This window comes from Ptychodera flava, chromosome 6 (genome assembly GCF_041260155.1).
Source record: "Ptychodera flava strain L36383 chromosome 6, AS_Pfla_20210202, whole genome shotgun sequence".
Classification (NCBI taxonomy): Eukaryota; Metazoa; Hemichordata; class Enteropneusta; family Ptychoderidae; genus Ptychodera; species Ptychodera flava.
Genome location: NC_091933.1, coordinates 42,690,293 through 42,709,269, shown reverse-complemented (window position 1 = coordinate 42,709,269; position 18,977 = coordinate 42,690,293). Strand labels below are relative to the sequence as shown.

At 38.3% G+C, this 18,977-nt stretch overlaps 4 protein-coding genes across 5 annotated transcripts in view; 3 read left to right on the top strand and 1 right to left on the bottom strand.

Annotated features, from left to right (window-relative positions):
* LOC139135890 (actin nucleation-promoting factor WASL-like) overlaps nt 1–18,977 on the bottom strand; it is a 570,409-nt gene that overhangs the window by 364,108 nt on the left and 187,324 nt on the right. The window lies entirely within an intron of this gene.
* Nucleotides 1,151–5,979, top strand: LOC139135863 (uncharacterized). The gene is made up of 5 exons (XM_070703612.1): nt 1,151–1,407; nt 2,280–2,424; nt 2,954–3,055; nt 3,443–3,571; nt 4,125–5,979. The coding sequence occupies exons 2-5, from the start codon at nt 2,358–2,360 to the stop codon at nt 4,562–4,564; spliced, it is 738 nt and encodes a 245-aa protein (XP_070559713.1). The 5' UTR covers nt 1,151–1,407; nt 2,280–2,357; the 3' UTR covers nt 4,565–5,979.
* On the top strand, nt 8,219–15,229 carry LOC139135861 (delta-like protein 4). The gene is made up of 7 exons (XM_070703609.1): nt 8,219–8,598; nt 9,731–9,844; nt 10,475–10,534; nt 11,869–11,985; nt 12,508–12,624; nt 12,914–13,042; nt 13,634–15,229. The coding sequence occupies exons 2-7, from the start codon at nt 9,787–9,789 to the stop codon at nt 13,849–13,851; spliced, it is 699 nt and encodes a 232-aa protein (XP_070559710.1). The 5' UTR covers nt 8,219–8,598; nt 9,731–9,786; the 3' UTR covers nt 13,852–15,229.
* The window catches only part of LOC139135860 (neurogenic locus protein delta-like), a 14,762-nt gene continuing 12,125 nt past the window's right edge, over nt 16,341–18,977 (top strand). The window contains exons 1-2 of the mRNA XM_070703608.1: nt 16,341–16,952; nt 17,369–17,495. Of these exons, the coding sequence (XP_070559709.1) occupies nt 17,411–17,495 (85 nt within the window). The 5' untranslated portion in view covers nt 16,341–16,952; nt 17,369–17,410. The remainder of the gene's footprint in view (nt 16,953–17,368; nt 17,496–18,977) is intronic.

Here is an 18,977-nt window from a genome sequence, read left to right as displayed (position 1 = left end):
TCAGATGTGACAAATCATTTTGCGTACAAAAATAATTACATGATATGCTTTAATCGTGTCGAAACGATTTATCCGGTTTCGGAACGCAGTGACAAAACAGGTTTCAACGAGCTAAATGCAAACCATGTGAGCTGAAGTCATTTTCTCTGTCTGACTTCAATCTTGTTTTTATGATTGTTTACAGTGCAAACTGGGTGAAAGGTCGCTGAGACGTGAACCTTGCCCTACCTGATCTATTCCTCTTTACGTAGTCTCGAAGCCTGGTAAACTTGATGAGTTGTTTCACATACATGTGAGGTATACGAAAGATATTTCTTATTACATACATAAAGAGGCAAGTAAAAGACGAGAAACCACTAGTGATGCACGTCTCTGACCATGGAGTTATCGTTTTGTTTACCTCCATGCTCTAACAAACAGATACTAAAACGAACAAACTATCCTGCTGAGGACTAGAGCCGATGGAATATGAAAATAGAAGATTTTGCGCAATGTTTCCTGTACAAAGATGCATTTTTATCAACTTTTAGCAAAGCATAGCTCCTGCTCTCAACACGTCTCAGAAAAAGAAGTTTCATTTCCTTTGTAATATCATTATCTTCCCTTGCTCCTCGCATAGAACGTTTGTCCTGTCTCATGGCCCGTACATGAGACAGGACAATTACTTTACTGCACTTTGAAGCGTATACGAGGACACCAACTGCAGCTCCACCAGCGGCAGCTTTTAATATTTCCATAATTTTTGTTCCATTTCTGGCTTTTTATTCTGTTTGGACCTGTTTGTTTATGTCCACATATCTAGTCTTTAACTAGTCAACACACCCTGTACGAATGTACAACTTTGCCACAACATTTTGGTGAGCAAACACAATTTGCATGGCAATTTCAGAATACGTTCTAGTTTTTCTAGGAGAGAATGAAGAAATCTAAGCCATTGCTATTGTGACTGTTGCTATACGTGAACATACCATCCAGTTTTCTGAGATTCAGCATTTTACTTGGTGTTAAGTAAATAAAATGGGGAGAAACAGAACATTTAAGAGTCACTAGCCCGGTTAGAAAAGGCGATAACGACAGTATTTTATGAATACACTGAGTAAAAAATTGTGAGAGTAAAGGGGGTCAGAGTTCGCGTTCGAATTCTTTATTGAAGGTCGGTATTACGCAGTCTCGTCACACACGCATGCACGAAAACAAACTGAACACAGCTGTTTGCGTTTCCCACTGGTACATGGTTTTAACATCCTGTTTTTTCGACGAGAAGACGGTTCTAACTTTGTCGAAAAAACAACTCATTTGAATTTGGTTGTCGTAGAGTTTTATAGCAACGCGCTTCTTGGCTGCTGTGTGCGGCAACAACGTACAGTACGCCGTACTGCATGTTTCTGGTGGTCGACGCTCATGCTGGTGAGTATGTGAATGAATGTGTCTGTCGCCATTAGCGAGTTGTCCAATCACACGACCCCGCGTGTACTAATATCAACAAGCGCACGGCAGTGTTGTAGTTGGAATACAAGTTAAAGTACAACGATATAACTATCTGTACAATGTCAATCGGATGTTCCATGCGCTGTTAAGATAATGGCAATTTTTTAAAACAAAAACGTTAAGTATTAGCGGCTGAAATGCTTTCTTTTTTCAAGGCCGTGCAACGAGAGAACGCGGCACACCCAGCAACCTTCGGCACCTGTAGTGTAGGAATCATCTTCTTTATTGAGGACTCCCATAGCGTTCACCACACCAAGTACTCGAGATAGTGATACCGTTGCCCCACAGGTCTGGAGACTCAGACCCTGGTCCCTATACTAGACTGTCAATCTGTATACATTTCAACCTCGCGATTGCGAAACACCGCAAACTTCTCGTGATTCGTCACAACAATTGGAGCTATGGTAGCTAAAACATTTATGGACGGCATAAAGATCATGATCCTGCATATACAATGGATTTCATTTGAACCAGGTCACGCCAACTTACACGTAAATGTCGAAAATTTCAATATACAGGAAAGTAAGTGCCGTTGATCCGCTCCGACATGGAGGTCTCACAATACATGAACGACCCTATGATATAGGGTTTACTGGAGTGCTAATAATAGTGAGACAGGCTATTCATAGAATGCTCTCTATTCCGGGTATTTCACTTATTCATATCGACAGTCTCTGGAGCATACAAGCACGAGATAGATGTCAGGTCGCTCGGTGCGCAATACCCTATAACAGTACAGTTGCAAGTATCTTAATACTGTTAATATTTCGGTGTCTTACTTTCATTTTCAGGGGTTTACGCGGATTTTACACCATCATTTCTGTGACATTGTATCTGAATGCTAGTTTGGACAAATTTGAATGTAGTCCATGGATTTTTTCGTTATCTCCATCTTGGTAATACTGATCATCTCAGCAAGCTTGCAGCCTAGTGCAGGTAAGTTCCCAATAGACTGAATTAGCAACAACAGACGGTGTAGTCTACAACTTTTACCAGCACGACGATTGATGTTCTTACTGACGAAAGCCAAGCTAGCAAGTCGACAGAGGCGAAGCTGTGTACAATGTTAGACTCACACTTGTTTTTCAAAGGTTACGCTGTGCCGGATTACCTGGCTAGAAACTAAAGCAATCAAATGACCTTGAGGTTTTCTGTACGCTAATAACACATACCATGGGAAAGAAAACCAACAATTTCAGTGCTAACCCGCCATTTTATCTTCACTGTTTCTAGATAATAATACATCGGGCTTATCGCGTGAAAACATGTAGTTTGGGAATGTTACTCAACACGTAAGCTAATGGAGTGTTTTCCTTGTTGACGTCATCCAATTTGTTTTCAGTTCGAGGCAAGAAGGTTATCGCCAACAGTTAAACAATAGTGCAAGGGTAATAAAAACGTCAGACATTCCAGTGACGAAACAGGTCAGAACTAAATTTTTTTTTCATTTGTCCCTACTTACCAGGCAACGCAGAATGCTGTGAAAATGGCGGGAAGTACGACTTTTCAGTGAGGCGATGCGATTGTCCGGAAAGTTACTGGGGTACTCGTTGCCAGTTCCGGGGAGGTGAGTGATATCATAAAAAGCTATTTGCGATCGAAACGAAATAAGAAGCGAAAGGCTAGAATTTGAAATCAATAACGACCGTACGAGTACGGCTATGGGGCCTCGGTCTCAAATATTGACCAAAAAGATCACAGACGTCACGAGAATTCCTTTTTGAATGATTTCATTACAGATTGAAGCTGGTTGGAAAGTCGAATTGGCAAATTGACAGGGCATAGCGGCTCTAGCGGCCACTATGAATTGTAGCATATAGTAAATATCACAATCATTTCAATGTTCGTGGTGACAGAATGGAGGCAATGCGAAGTACATGTTCTGTAATTTTATCACAAGTTTGCAGCATATCGGAATTTCATCATGCATTTCTTTACAATTACATTGTTGCAGTATGTACCAGAATATGTCGAAATGGAGGGGAATGTAGTGTTGACGCGGCCGGACGGTACCTATGTAAATGTCAAAGCGGTTACCACGGCGACCTGTGTGAATTAGTTTACAATGCAACCTCATCATATAGTAAGTGTCAATAATTAATGAGTTTCTAGTCCGCTTTCAACAACTGAGTTTTGATATTTCGTTTCAGGCAGTATTGAAACTATTAACAATGACATAATAACAATAGCAGTTTCCTTTAATTTGTTGTGTTGGCGTCAGAACCATGACAAATTTATCTTTTCTCCCCCACAACAAATTACAATCACAATAGCACAGTGTTTATGGCACGCCCTCCCCGATATCAGACTTTTTCCCACCAAGAAAGAGGGATCAATTTCTTTATCATTTTCAATCAATAAAGATGTTTATTGAAAAAACACCGCCCTCCGAGCAGATAAATGACGAGAAAAGGAACAACTCTGTGTTGCGCACGCGCATTTAGCCCTCTGAGAAATCGGCTTCTGTATTCCTAATTTTCTCATTATGGCCAATAATTCAGTGAAGCGTATAATATAGTCAAGTTAATTTTTTAGTGTCTATTCAACAAGCTTCTTATTTACCTTTTCCACATGTGAAATAGCCATTACTCCTGCATTTAAGAATAACGAGTGTGGCATTGCTTGTTATTTCACAGACAGCACAGCTATTAGCAAGTCGTGCGGAACGCCTGTCACGGCAACAACCCCCTCCATCGAAGTCAAATCGAGTTTCGACATGGCGATGATGATTATGTACCTCATCATAGGTGCCCTTGTCGTCGCATTTATCATCCTGACGATTCATTATAAACGGGAATACAAGTCTATTAGGCAGCAGCAAAGACAGTCTTTACGAAGGCGATTGGACAGCATACGCGATAGCTATCATTTACGGGACAATTACGACGTGGAAACACCGCCGGCTAGCCCACGTCAATCAGCCGGTGTTGTGGTGACGACGCCCTCGTCGAGGTTCAAGATGATGGCCCCTGCGATGGCGCCCCCATACAGTGAATCACCGCCACCATATGACACGGTTATTATCAGTACTATAATTGAGGAAGAAGAGGAGGAAGTGGAAGAAGATGCAACGTGAAGCTTCGGCGAACTCTGGACGTCACTGCCATTTTTTCTAGTGTTGTAAATATCATCGCCGATGTGCCTGCCTGTTTTCATTCAATAACATCTTCCATTGAAACACAATGGAATGCCTGACACTGTGTTCCAGACAAAACCAAAGTGATTTGCTTTCGAGTCTCGAAATAAGCTTTTTTGGGTTCTGTAATCTAAGTTGACTACCATTCCTAGAAATGAGTAGCCCCGACAGAATACCTGTAGTCTTTTTTTTTCCTTTTGCAATATTGCTTACCCAAAATGTCATTACCTGAATGACGCAACAAACGAATGCATATCATTTTCACATTCAAAAGCCATCCGAACAACGCAAATGAAAATGAATGAAAATGGAGTCTTTTACAACACTTTCAGAAGATTTTGTATAAAACTAACTAGCAAAATAATTTTTCAAACAAATTGCACACAAATGTGACTACACATTTCTTTTAGAAATTCTGATTTGCCGCATGAGATGTAACAAAACATGATGATCATATTGTTTGCGGTATTGTTGCAATTTCACCGAGTTTGGACGAAATCAGTGGCTGCATCTTTATCTGTTATACCTCTTTATCTGTTGTAAGCAACGCCACATTACTGTACAGTCCATTTCCCGACTCATGAGAATGGGTTGTAGTGCAATGAGAAAACAGTTTCCAGAAATATCAATAGTTCCCAGTGCAAGGTTTGCAGTGAGATTTGTTATTTTGAGCTGTGTTCTGCAAGAGGCAAGGCGTAACGACATTTTCATGCAGTATAACTTTGCGATATTTTACATATAAAATCCAGATCAGCAAGACACTGATCAAATTTCTCACTTCTAGACATTTTCCACCCACTGCAAATGCAAAGGTGCTCTTGAATATGCACTTGTGTCACGTTTCAAAATTGTGTGCGCATGCAGTTCGAATTTCAAATATCAGTAAATGTTAGGTAGTTTGTTTCTCTAGTCGTAATATCCTGATTTGGTAAGAGAATTGATTTGGAAAGCTTCACTGAGGAAAGTTTGAGCAAGATTTTTAAGTATTTCACTAGCTTTCGAGGCGCATACTACCTTTAACGTATCCGAGTCAAGCTATTATAAGAACTGAGACACACGGAAGAGCAAGGAGTGACAGGCCAGAAGTTTATTAGATATTAAAGTTAATGAAGGCCACGCAACACTTGTTGTTTCTCTTTGGAGTTGATAACATTTTATTCCATTTTATCAAGTATTTCTCTGTGTCGAATGTGACAAGATGTGAGGCTGAAACTTTTCATATGTGACATTGAAAGTGCGACTGTGAATGCCAAGGAGAGCAGATTCTCACCAAACTACAAAACTTGCTCCTGCAAGAACATGGAAAGCCGTGAATTTTAGTAATAAAATTACTATCTTCAAGAACTGATCAAAAAGTACTATTTGCATTTTAAATTCCCCGAAGGAGCTCCTTCCGTCAAAAAAAACTTTATTGTGGCTTACAATTGTACCACTTAACCTACTGATGGACTGGGACTCGGTATATATATATATATATATATATTATATATATATATATATAATATATATATATATATATATATATATATATATATATATATATAGATATAGATATAGATGTATATATCGCACATCCATTCATCATTTCTGCCTACATATGTAAGCACAAACAAACAAAAACAAATACACATACATCATACCGCGGTCCCTCCACAAAAGGGACCCTGATCATACATGCATATATGTATTCAGACTTGCATATATACATGAGTACATATGTATACCTACGACTACAGAAATACATATCGTCACACGCATGTCAGTTAATCACGCTTCTATAATGTTTCTTCACGTCATTGTTGGATCAATGATAAAAACTCTTACAGCTGTCGTCCTTGATGCCGTATGACCCTCTTTATTGAAAGCTCTCCTATCCTACTGAGGTTTATAGGTTTCTCTGAGTCACAACCGATCGAAAACAACCAAAATTACCTACTTTATTTGCCGAACGACAGCTGAACGAAACGTTTTATGGTATTTTACCAGTTGTGCTGTATCATCACGACGTAAACGTTGAGATACCAGTACAAAAAGGTTGGACTAATAAAATACAAAATTATAAACAATTTTGTAGTTTCTTGTAGCACTAAACAAATCTCCATTTTGGCCCATGAACAAGCAGTTGATATACTTGACTGTAATGATTAATTTCGTGGACATTTCGCTAACCATGTACCACAGAGAAGATGGCCCTAGTATTGGTCCACAGTTTCTTAGAGAAGTCAAACACGGGAACAACTCATTGTTTAATGTACATTTAATCACGATCCTGAAGGTTTTCATGACGTAGTGTCAAACAGAGCTAAACATGTCATCGGAGTGTATGATTTGTTACCTTTCCCGTTGATCTATTTCACTCAACAAAGTGTTTATGTAAAAAATTGTCTAAACTAGAACATTTAAGTTCCTGGGTTAAAGTGTGCCCGTTTTTTGTATGATATATTAGTGACATTGAAAGGAAAGACTTTGTTTGAATAAGACGATGTATACAAGATAGGAAGCCTTCGGTTGATCTACATTTATTTCTAAATACCGATATCTTTGTTTGGACTGGCCGATTACGTCTCGGACTAAGAAATATATAGTGTGCTTTGAAGGTTAACCGACAGGTACAGTCCTTGCACCTGATCTCAGTACGATCATGATGGTAAATGTGAGCAAATATGATGACTTACAATTATCTGTCTTGAATGTGAACGAAAGTGATTTGCAAAATGACAAAGCTCCTGGAGACAAACACTCCGTAATACTAAATAGCATAATTCATGACGTCATCGAAAGCCCTATTAGCTGTTGTTATATTTGTAAAATACAGTTTGTTTGTTCTACTCCCAAATTCATGTCGAAAATTCCTATAGTACTTGTCTATATTCAGTCTATATTTGCCTAACGTCTGACGTATTTGATGGCAACTGGATTATATGTAAGGTAGAGTGCGCCTCGGGGACAGATATTTGGACACTCAAATTTTTGCAATTTTTTCATGATCTACCACTTGTTGGGGGCTCATTTTGAAACCCTTGGAGTAAGAAAAACTTTCACCATCTTAGTTTTTCGAAAATCGAAAATTTCACTAAGCTTTTCTCCGTAGAGTTAACATACGGATGGCCGCCATTTTTAATTTCCAATATCAGTAAATCTTGGGTAATTTATTTCTCTAGTACCAAAATTTGCACGGTGACACCCATTGCCCCTGAAACTAGTATTCTTGACTTTGAAAGAGAATGGTCATTGAGTCATTGATGTAAAGGTTGTGCAAAAGTTTAAGTCTTTCTCTTTCTAGGCGCATACTACCTTAGGCGGACTGAGTATATAGCATATTGTCTACAATGCTTGGTGTTTGTGAGGATAATATTTGAACATTCAAAAAGCGTATTTGTTATCGACATCAACAATAATGAAAGTATTGTAAAGGGTTTCAGCATTTATACACAACGGTATAAAACATTACTCTAAAACGAAAGTGAATCGCGTAACTATCTCTACCACGTAAATGATATCCCAGTGGATTTCGGCCTTTTGTCTAGTTACCGTATCAGAGATTTTTTCTTAAAAGTTTAGAAACTTGAAACTTTTCATGTTCACTAAACTATCACTCTTCATTCACAACTCTTTGATGAAACATGAAGTAAAAGCGCGCGAGTCTTTTGTCCCGAGGACACTAAGTTCGTCACCTGACCCCGAGTGAAGCCCTGTCCTCAGCATGTCTGACCTCGGAAGTGCGTCATTCCACATTTCATGTAGGCCTATCCCTCCAAGCCTCAACCGACCAGTCGCGAAACCAGCTACTTTTCTCGATTGCATCCTGTTCAAGGGGGAAATTAGTCAGTTTCGAATTATTATATAATAACTGTAACTTTACTGCCCCGCCTATTTGTCGTAAAGGTTTCTCTATGTGCTGATATAAGCTTATGTAGAAGAGTTTCTGAGTTTCCGCATGCCAATCCGATGTCATTACATTTCAACTCTACCTGGTGAGTATAATTTGTCTGTCTGTCTGTATGGCCAAGGACATTCGATTCAGGTTGATTCCTTAGGCTGGTGAGTTTATAAAATGTGCCTCTTGTTTGTATATGCCTGATAGCATTCCCTTCGATGTAGCCTATGTGTTCATAAAGAAGGCCAAGCTTTACTTTCCCGATAGTGTTAAATGTTGATCTTTCCGGGTCAAGGATCCAGTTACCGTGTCCGACCTAATTTAATATTCATCGTGACTCGAAACAGTCAAAAGCTTTGTTAGGGAGGAAAAAACTGAAAGGGCTGAGAAGTTTATTGTTCAAGTCCCGATATAGAACATGTCACGTCCGGTAAAGTAATTATAAATCGTAAAATTCAGGACTTATTTAAATTCATTTAAGCCCATGCGCAGTCTCTTTCCTTTCCATGACAGTACAGTGTGGTGATAGTAAAACACCGTCCACAGAAATCTGAAACGAGATCTCGTGGGGTGGCTTGTTTCCTGGGTTTTAATTGTCTACCTTGGTTCCTTGGGTCTTTTCAAAGTCATGGCACGTTAACAGTCATGAATTTCTGATATCTACCAAGGACACGGCTGATAAGATATCGTCTATTCCAACAAAATCGCCAACCACGGTGGAAAATACAAGAATGTTATATTTGAGAATTATGACATCATCTATCGACATAAATTTAATTTATGTTAAATTCAAGAACATTTTACTCTTCTTTTTTTCACTTACGAGAACGCACGCGAGCACGCATACACTCAAGTTCCAAAGATAATGAACTAGATTGCCAGGGTAAATACTTTGCGGACAAAGTCATTCTGCAAAGTGACTGTGTCTGTAAAGTGTATACTCTAGCTATCTGCTTTACTGTCTTTTGATCTTACTGGTTCTTGAAACACTTAAACCGTAAGGATCGTGTGCTTTCCTTGCATTACGTTACTCTTTGCAAACATTCCGATGAAAAGGATTTGGTAGGTATCCCAAACAAAAGAGAAAGTGTAAGGCTTGGTCTTAGGTGTCAAATTTCCATCACTCTTGCAAATATAATACTGGCTGCTTTCATGCAACATTTGTTCGACAAGCACGAAAAAATACCCCTTCCCCTGTCTGTATTTACACTATCTCAATCCTATTTCAGATCATCAAGTTAACAAATGACCCGGGAAATTTGTTTTGGGTAGTGAACAAGTCAATATGAATATTGGTGTAGCTATATGTTTCTGTCTAGTCACTATGGCCGCTCTCTCAGAAGGTATGTAATATTTTATAACTTCAATTTATTGAGTAACTTAGGTTTTTGTCTTTTGTTCAACTCCGTTTACACTGGTTCATTCTGTTGTAGTTGCACTTAACAGACGCCGCTCTCTTGCTCTTTCTGTCTGTCTGTTTCTGCCTGTCTGTCTGTCTCTGTCTGTCTGTCTGTCTCTGTCTGTCTTTGTCCCTCTGTCTCTGCCTGTCTGTCTGTCTGTCTGTCTGTCTGTCTGTCTCTGTCCCTCTGTCTCTGTCTGTCTGTCTGTCTGTCTGTCTGTCTGTCTGTCTGTCTCTCTGTCTGTCTATCTCTGCTGTCTGTCTGTCTCTGTCTGTCTGTCTGTCTGTCTGTCTGTCTGTCTGTCTGTCTCGTTCATTGTGTTGTTCTAGGAAAGATTTTGTTTCTTATGTATCCAATGTTTCTGTCTGCAGAAATGAATTTCCTGCAAAACAAAAATAAAAAACAAACAAACAAACAATTAATATGCATATTCCGATCGTGCAGTTTGAGCTATAAGTGTTCAGGGTTGTCATTAATGTTATCATTTTCATCACAATATACCAATGTTCTTGTTGTTTACCTCCAAATTATCGTCACTTGGAGAGTGATTGTTTGTTCGTTCTCTCCTCGCAGACGTGAATTGTCACATTCGTCACAGTGCCAAGAAACGGGATCCGGATATTCATCCTCCAGGTGAGAATAGTGAACAACTAAACCCCTAAACAAACGGATATAAAAAGTGCGAATGAATACAAGAGAAGTGTTATCCGGTTAACGGTTGTAAATATAATGGAAAATATAACTTGAAACTAGTGATTAGAAACGAGGCAGTTATTTGCATTTGTAATAAGTAAAAAATCAGTAGTCCCGACGGTAGAGATCCCTATGTGATAGATTGTTTATTTCAGTATTTGTGGCCTTCGGTCAAAATATACAAAATAATTACACAATGTGAAACCAGATCACTAGAATAAAGTACAAAATAAATATTCCAAACTAAATAATAAGTGAATAAGATAGATAAATAAGTAAATGTGTACAATAAACAAATAAATTTATGAAGGTAAGTTTCTGACAGATATTTTCCCTGGGCTTTGTTGCATAGAATATATATCGACTCAATTTCCGTAATATCAACATTTTTTGAAGACAGAAGGATTCTTAGCTTATAAACAAGAGGTGGATCAAAGTGATAATAGGCAATATATTTAGATCTCAATTCATTATACAGAGGAGATAGAAGTTAAAAGTGGACTTCATTCTCAACGTGGTTTAAGTTGCACATTTAACAAACTCTATCGGCACTAGGAATATTATTATGGAGATCCCTTGGTGTGCAGTCAAGTAAGCTGTGATTATTCCTGTTTTGTAGTTGCCCCTTTATTAACAATGTCACACTGAAGTTATCGTATGCTCGAGCTCTGGTTGATCTAAATCTCTTTGTGCAGTTGTGCCAGCTATCCCTTCAACATATTTACTGTAGGTGATCAACACTCATTCCTCGATATGGATATTTGAAATTTTTCTCAAATTGATACAAGGTATTATGATAAGATGTAACGTTCTTTTACCCGCTTCATTAGGCCAAAATGTGACAATCGCAGCTTCCAGACTGGAGAGGGCGCCATTCCTCAACGAATGTTTGATGAAAGCAGCCAACATACACTGTTTATCGGTAGCGCGCCACCGTCGAGATCTCCTTACATGGATTTTGTGGATGGAAAATTGAAAGACTTATAATAATAATAAGGCCTGACAAGGAAAGAAAGCAAAAACAAAGGTTTATCATCTTTCACATCACGTTGTGTCATCAATGCGCGTCACGTCTTTTTTTTCTGTTGTCAACAAATCCCATAGTATTCACGTACAAACAGCAACAGAAGGGCATGTGTTTTGCCTTTAATTAGTTCGTGACAACTATAAATTTATTTATAACAATTAGATGACATAATTTCTAGAGAGATTTATGACATGATGTGCACATGAAAGTTGCTGCTTTTTCAAAGTATTAATGTTTCATGTTACAGATTTGTGTTCGAAGATTTGCTTTCACGGTGGGACATGTGAAAAGCTCCATACCACTATGTCTTGCGTTTGTCGTCCTGGTTACTATGGCGAACGGTGCCAGTTTTCCCCTTTTAACGGTATGTGTCTGGCCGGGCGATGACATTGTTTAATGCATCGTATGATACGAGTTACCATAATGCTACGCTTCATAGAGAAACTCCACGGTGACTTTGCTCTCGTCTAAAAGTATAGTTTGTTACAAATAAAACATTACAAAAGTAATGGTCATTCAGGGAACAGATCTCGTAATAAAAAAAAATACATAATACTAAAATCAGATATGTTCGATCGCAACGGACAGATAACTTTAGACATTTTTATTAAACACAATGATTTCGAATTTGGTTTCCGAATTATTACATTTTTATGATTATTTTCCCCACCTTTAACAAAAAAAACAGCTCCAGGTTGCATGTAAAGTGGGGAATCATGTTCACCGACTTTAATATAAATTTCTCTCAGTTCACTTCCTTCGAACTAGCCAACCATGCTCTTTTATAATAAATACCATAACAAAAAATGTAAGGTCTCTCTGTTCTTGCCTGTTTCTTTTGTTTACTGTTTGTTTGTTGATTTGTGATTTTGTTTTGGCATCTCAGAGCAATGCCCTGACAACCCCTGTCAAAATGGTGGTACCTGCAGGATGGACAGAAATGAGGAAGTTTGCACTTGTACGATGGCCCGCACAGGTGAACGTTGTGAGAAAAGCTCCGTCGGTATGCTTTTGTATTTGCTCGCGTTATTATTATTATTATTATTATTATTATTATTATTTTTTTTTTTTTTTTTTTTTTTTTTTTTTTATTACTTGCGTCTGTGGTAAGCAAAGATCCTATAATATAACAAACACCTGTGTCAAGAAGCACATACTAAACATATAAAACAATGCCTTAGGATAATGGCGTAGTTTTTGTATGGCCACTTCTCAGTCAATGACGCTGACTGCGCTTCACAACAATTGAAGTCGTCATGTATCTCTAAATCTCGTGTCTGTTATTTTTACAGTGTATGCCACCCTTATCAGCATCCCCGTTATTATTGTTACCATCGCAATCGTACTCGGTTTTGTAATGAAAGTTTACAAACTTCGCAGGAGTGGCCAAGAAACGGGAGACTCCTTATTCTCGGCGAGGAGTAAGTGTACATTCTTTGTGTACTAAACATTGCATTTCGCGGTAGTCTTTACTTCCGATCAATAAGATTTCCCAGCCAGACCCGTATGTTCGTGTAGTCACGGTTCTTTGTGTGTTTCATTTGAATAGTTTGAACCAACTGAACAGACATTTTGCAGTCGTTCAATTACTGGTTGTCTCATCGTTTCTTCAAAGCTTGTCTGTCTTTCTGCCAGTTTTCGTGTATTTCAGTCCTCCTGTCCATCCTTTGCAAATGTCTGTAGTCAAATTTATTTTTGAAATGTTTTCTCCTTCGGCTTAGAGAGAGAGTTTCGTCAACTCTAACCATAATTTGTTTAATTTGCGCGATGTGATACAAAATGGCAATTTAACACGTGTAGTAATCTTTGATTATGGATTGCTGGACACTTTGCACCATTCCCTAATGGTGTACTTAATATTACGCTGGGGAAAGCATAATTTCAAAGTTTCCATCTCGTGCTGAAAGCTATACAGCATCTTTTAAATCGGGATCTACTTTGAGAATATGTTTACTTTTGTCGTCAAAAGAGACGCATATTTCACGGTTCATATTATTCACCCTTCCCTACAGACCGATCAACAATACCTCCATTTTCGAGTGAATTGGTCCGACCACCCCCGTATGAAGAAATAAACGACCCGCCTCCAGCGTACCCAGGTAACGAAGGTGACAAAGACGACACAATTGTGGATATGAGCGATTTACCGCCCCCATACGAGGAAGAGGAGCAATCGTCACCAACCAATGAACAGGCAACATCTTCAGAACAAGTGGTCACCCAGCACTGAGATATTGCAAATGTCATTAACACAGAACTATTCAATCACAGTCAACATTGATGATGAAGACGTGATATTAAATCAACCCAAGCAGGAACTTGATAATTAAACACCACCTATCTTGCTGTATTTGGTTATCGTATTTCGAACGCATCGGTTCTCCAAGCTGTGTGAATATAGCACTGTGTCTTCATTCTCATTGAAGAAAGCCATGCCGGAGTAACTATACACACACTGTGTTTAACCAATCTTCTATGCATTCTTTCTGAAAGATATCTGAAATATCAGAATTCAAACATGAGTATATCTGGAATTTGAATAGCTATAATACTCAGAGTGATTTCAAGGTAAATCAATTAACCACGGGACGAGGTAGCCACAGTTTACTGTTGCTCAAGTTACGCATTTTGCCTGTCACAGTAAAACAAAGACAGTCGGGAACGATTAAGATCTCTGGCAGATAGAGGGAGAGAGGTTCTCTAAAATCTCTGATGGATCTTAGCCACGCGGTAATCAGCACAAAGAAAACACCCAAAACTAATGAAACGACAAGACCATTGAAATTAAATTGAATTTTTTTTCCAGTTTTCTCAATAGATTTACGTATCATGTGTACGTTACATATTCAGAGAAGGATTCTATTTCTACGCAAAATGGGACAGACTTGGATACTCCTGTCTGTCAGACAACAAAGAATGCATTTTGTTGGAAGTTATCATGAAAGAGTGTAAATATTACATTGAAATATCATTTACGAAGGAATTACGAGACACTAAAGATTTGAAGAGCCCTTTCCATTCGTGGAGCTGGGAAATATCTCCCGTACCTGAACAATGAGAAGTTCTCAGAACATTGTATTGGCGGAAGTAAAGTTTTTTCTGTAAAGGCGATTATTATGAAAAGTGAAGAAAGTCGTGACTTAAGAGTCAGATAATAAAAAAATTAAAAATTGCAAAGTAAGGAATATATCTTTATTATGGTTATTACCTCCATTATAGTTGTGCATAAATATTCATAAGACGATCAGTGGCCAGAGACGCTAAAATTGTTTGTTTATATTCGTTGTTCGCTGTTAATTAATAAATATATCACATAATTTCTATAATTTGATATTTTGTTCTTGCTCAACCCATGGCTTTGAGTAGTTAGGGAAGCTTATTATATTTGGAAAGGCTTTAAGTATAACATTTTATATTTGTTGAGTCATCAGAAAGGGACATTCCTACAACTCACCTCTATGGTGACCAAAATACATTCTAGTTTTGAAACACTTCTTTTAAAGTAAAAGATATTTTTCTTTCAATGCATTTGTCAAATTTTTAAAAAAATGTGATAATTAATGTTTTCATTCTCTCTATGTTGTACTAAAATTCCACATTTTATTGTACTTTTGTGTCTTTGTGTTTTCGTTTCATTAATAGCATCGGTACTTGTTGTAGCTGCCTTCTAGAAACGTTACATCAAGTTGTCGTTTGAACCGCTGTTTTCTTTGCCTTGCAAAATACGTCTTTTAAGGTCGAAAGTATTTTTCACTAAGCCTTCGACGGACCGTGGAATTCTACACACGTAGTTTGACAGATAAGAAATGTACTTAAACAAATCGACGTAACTTTCTTACCAATACACATCTAAACAAGCACACATAGATACATAGAATAATACATAGACACATACATACATGCATACATACATACATAGATACATACATACATACATACATACATAGCTACATACATACATACATACATACATACATACATACATACATACATACATACATACATACATACATACATACATACATACATACATACATACATACATACTACATACATACATACATACATACATACATACATACATACATACATACATACATACATACATACATACATACATACATACATACCCAAAACCTGCATGTAAACCTACTTAAAACTGACCGACAGTTCACTTGGTATTCTTGTTCTCCTGCACAAAGCCGCTTTGAACACTTACTACTTGTATTTGGCACGTCAATACAGCGTCTATACATGGAAAATGCACTCGTTTTGTTAAATTTGAATTCGAGTCCGGATCGGACCCAATTCACTCGCCAACAATAACAATTAATAGCAATGTAGTTTGTCAAATGTACAGGCTGAATTGCACCAAACAGTGTGTTATCTCACCTGCTTTGGGGAGAAGAATAAAAAAACTGCAGTTGACATTAAAAACAAAAATAGGAAAAGTCGGCAAAAATTACAGCTATCATTTGCCAAGTAAGTAGCGAGTGCTCATATCCTTTCCTCCGGCGGCTGAGATCTCTGTTGTCGAGCTGCATGCAAACAACGCCATCCATTGCAAGCACAGTCCGTGCACCTCGGTACAAGTACATATGTGTGATTCACTTGTTATGTCAGTCCTGGCGATAAAGTACTGCTATGATACAATTGGTGAAAACAGCGCCCCAGGGTCTATATTAAAAGCACTCTATGACGTCACAAATACAATGATGCAAATTATACGGCTTGCGGCGGAGCTTTATGGTAGCGTAAAGAGGTAGTGCGTGAAAATAATAATATTTTGATCTTCGCGCAGTCAGTTCAATGTCGATACGTGTTATTACAAACGTCCATATAATGCCCCAAGACGGCATTTTATGCTTTGGATAAAGGGGTGAGATTCTGTCTGGCTACAACCCTATATACCCGCATAAAAAATTTCAATCGTCATATTTGAAAAAAGTATCTTACCACACAAGGGAAGGCCGAAAGCTGTGTGAACGCCGTCCGCCTCTCATAATTCTTCTTTTTTATGTACTGTCCCTTTTCATGGAGAACCGTGGTTTTGCTGATAAGAGCTATTCGAAATCACGTGACCATAACGTGAGATCATCGGGGGTCGCGGAATGGAAAAACTAGGAGCCGAGCACGTCTTGTAATTCTCGATTCTACTTCATTTCAAAAATGAGCCACTTCTTGTGTGTGACCATTTAGAGTATATTTCGATCCCAAACGATCATTTCTAGCGCGCCACAACGTTCGATTACGTTGCTGCCCGACAGATGGCGAGGCGGCAACCGTATCACGCTAAGGGTTGCTGACGGTTTCACTTCGCTGTATTTGGAGGTGAGTTCTTAATACGTAATGACTCTCGTAATTTTCACCGAGTGACATGATATCCATCTGAGTGAGATTCATTTAGCATTTCTTAATAGCCTCCCAACACTGAACACTTTCGTTTTCATTATATTTGTGCAAACGCCAAACTGCTTACTGTGTTGACTACAATGGCTTAATGACGTCTGTTGTCGCAAACACTACGAGTATTGGCATTCTCAACGTGACACGATTCTTTTCGATTTATATAAAAACAGGGGCTCGTCAAGAAGATTAACAGGCCATTAATAGAGACGAAAAGTATTTGCGGGTACTCGTCAATTACACAGACACCGGGCACACACACATGTAAACAATTCGCTCATAAAAAATAGCATTGTTCTATAGCTTATGTGAATATTCATAGAGGCTATATTTGCCCGCAGGCAAGATAAATTGGGGTTCCATGCCGTTTTGTTTTGACTTTGATGCCTGCAATCAACGTTGACAGCATGATCTGGCTTCTCTGTGCGTTTTGTATTTCTGCGGCGTGCATAACCGCAACCCAGACAGGTAAGTAGAAAAGATACTCTCCATCGATGGCGTTGCTTTGTCAAGCTTCCAAAATAACTGTATCCTCTACAACTAGATACACAGTGCTCATGAAAATGAATCATCTTGTATTATAGAAACCTGTTAGAAAGTTCTCATTTACAAATTAAAGCCTTAAGTACTATCATGAAGGTCAAGTTTATATATCGCAACACGACACGTCCTTCCCTCTTGTCCCCGAGAATTAATTGCTTTGGTTTTCTTGGACAAACACTCATGGACGCATTGTGCAATTTGAAATTCTACGTTTATATTTTCATAAACTATCTGAATTTCTTTATAACATTAAGGATGAATTTCAGAGCGTCTTCCGATAGGGCACAGCGAGGATATGGACACATTCTAGTATCTTTCCTATCAGTGCCACATTTTACCGATATGTGGATTATCTAGTGTGGTGACCCTACAACTAGGTGTAGTGGCAAACGTAATTTTAGGGACAGCAGCAACTAGCTATAATCGAAAAGATCATTATCTCAAGTACTTTTTGAGGGCAAAAATAAATGTACTCTCTGAAAATCTGTTTCACTCGCGTTTTTGCATCGTATTTGTAACGATGATGAGTACATAGGAACGCTAAACTGTTTCGTTTTATTTCGATCTTTGCAATGCGTAAGATGGAGTTGACAACAACGATGTATATTATCTCAATTTTGGGCAGGTTAATATCTGTAACATGTTCGTGAAATCTGTGGCTAGCTTATTATGTGAACCTGTCTGGTTTAAGTTTTTTTCGCCATGTCAGCTTCATTTCCTCATAACTCGAAAAGGACTCTTGACTACATGGCGCATGCATTGCACGTACTTAGCACTTTTCTGCAGTGATTACTCAGTCATCAAAAGTAAACAGACTGCACTCCTGAGAACTCAACTGTAGTCTCGATTTTCAGCTATTTCAACTCTGAAACCATCCCTCATGCTTCTAAAAAACGACTTGAAGGAAATATATCAACTCGATATTGCATCCATTTCATTTCGCATAATGACACGTATCGCTGTATCAATATACCAATGTTTTTGTGTATAATAAAAATGGTTGAAGCTGTTAAAATAAACCGTGATGTGTACCAGTACAATGCCCTATTGATTGAATTTTCCATGTCCGTTTTTCTGTGTCAGTGAAAAATCGTTCGGAAGAAAAAGCCCATGCATTTCATTAATGCTGTTTACGCAGTAAAGAATGTTCATTACTTGGGAATAAACATAATTAGTAATTTTTTATGCTTTTGAAAGCAGATGTTTAATGTAGCGTACGATAGCTCCTCATTTCAGTGCTTTCGGTCAATGCTCGCCTGTGAAATATCCTGGAGATTTTACGACTGCTGCGTGTACAATTTGTATAAATGGCTACGTAATCCCAACAAAATGGAATTATGGGAATCATCGATCGTAAATTTTCTCGTCTTCGCGCGTGATGTTTAAAATATCACTTGTTGTCAATTC

Coding starts and splice junctions, on each gene's coding strand:
- LOC139135863 (XM_070703612.1), top strand. CDS start 2,358: ATGGATTTTTTCGTTATCTCCATCTTGGTAATACTGATCATCTCAGCA. Junction 2,425..2,953: donor AAGCTTGCAGCCTAGTGCAG/GTAAGTTCCCAA, acceptor CCTACTTACCAG/GCAACGCAGAATGCTGTGAA. Junction 3,056..3,442: donor TCGTTGCCAGTTCCGGGGAG/GTGAGTGATATC, acceptor ACATTGTTGCAG/TATGTACCAGAATATGTCGA.
- LOC139135861 (XM_070703609.1), top strand. CDS start 9,787: ATGAATATTGGTGTAGCTATATGTTTCTGTCTAGTCACTATGGCCGCT. Junction 11,986..12,507: donor CCAGTTTTCCCCTTTTAACG/GTATGTGTCTGG, acceptor TTGGCATCTCAG/AGCAATGCCCTGACAACCCC. Junction 12,625..12,913: donor TTGTGAGAAAAGCTCCGTCG/GTATGCTTTTGT, acceptor TTATTTTTACAG/TGTATGCCACCCTTATCAGC.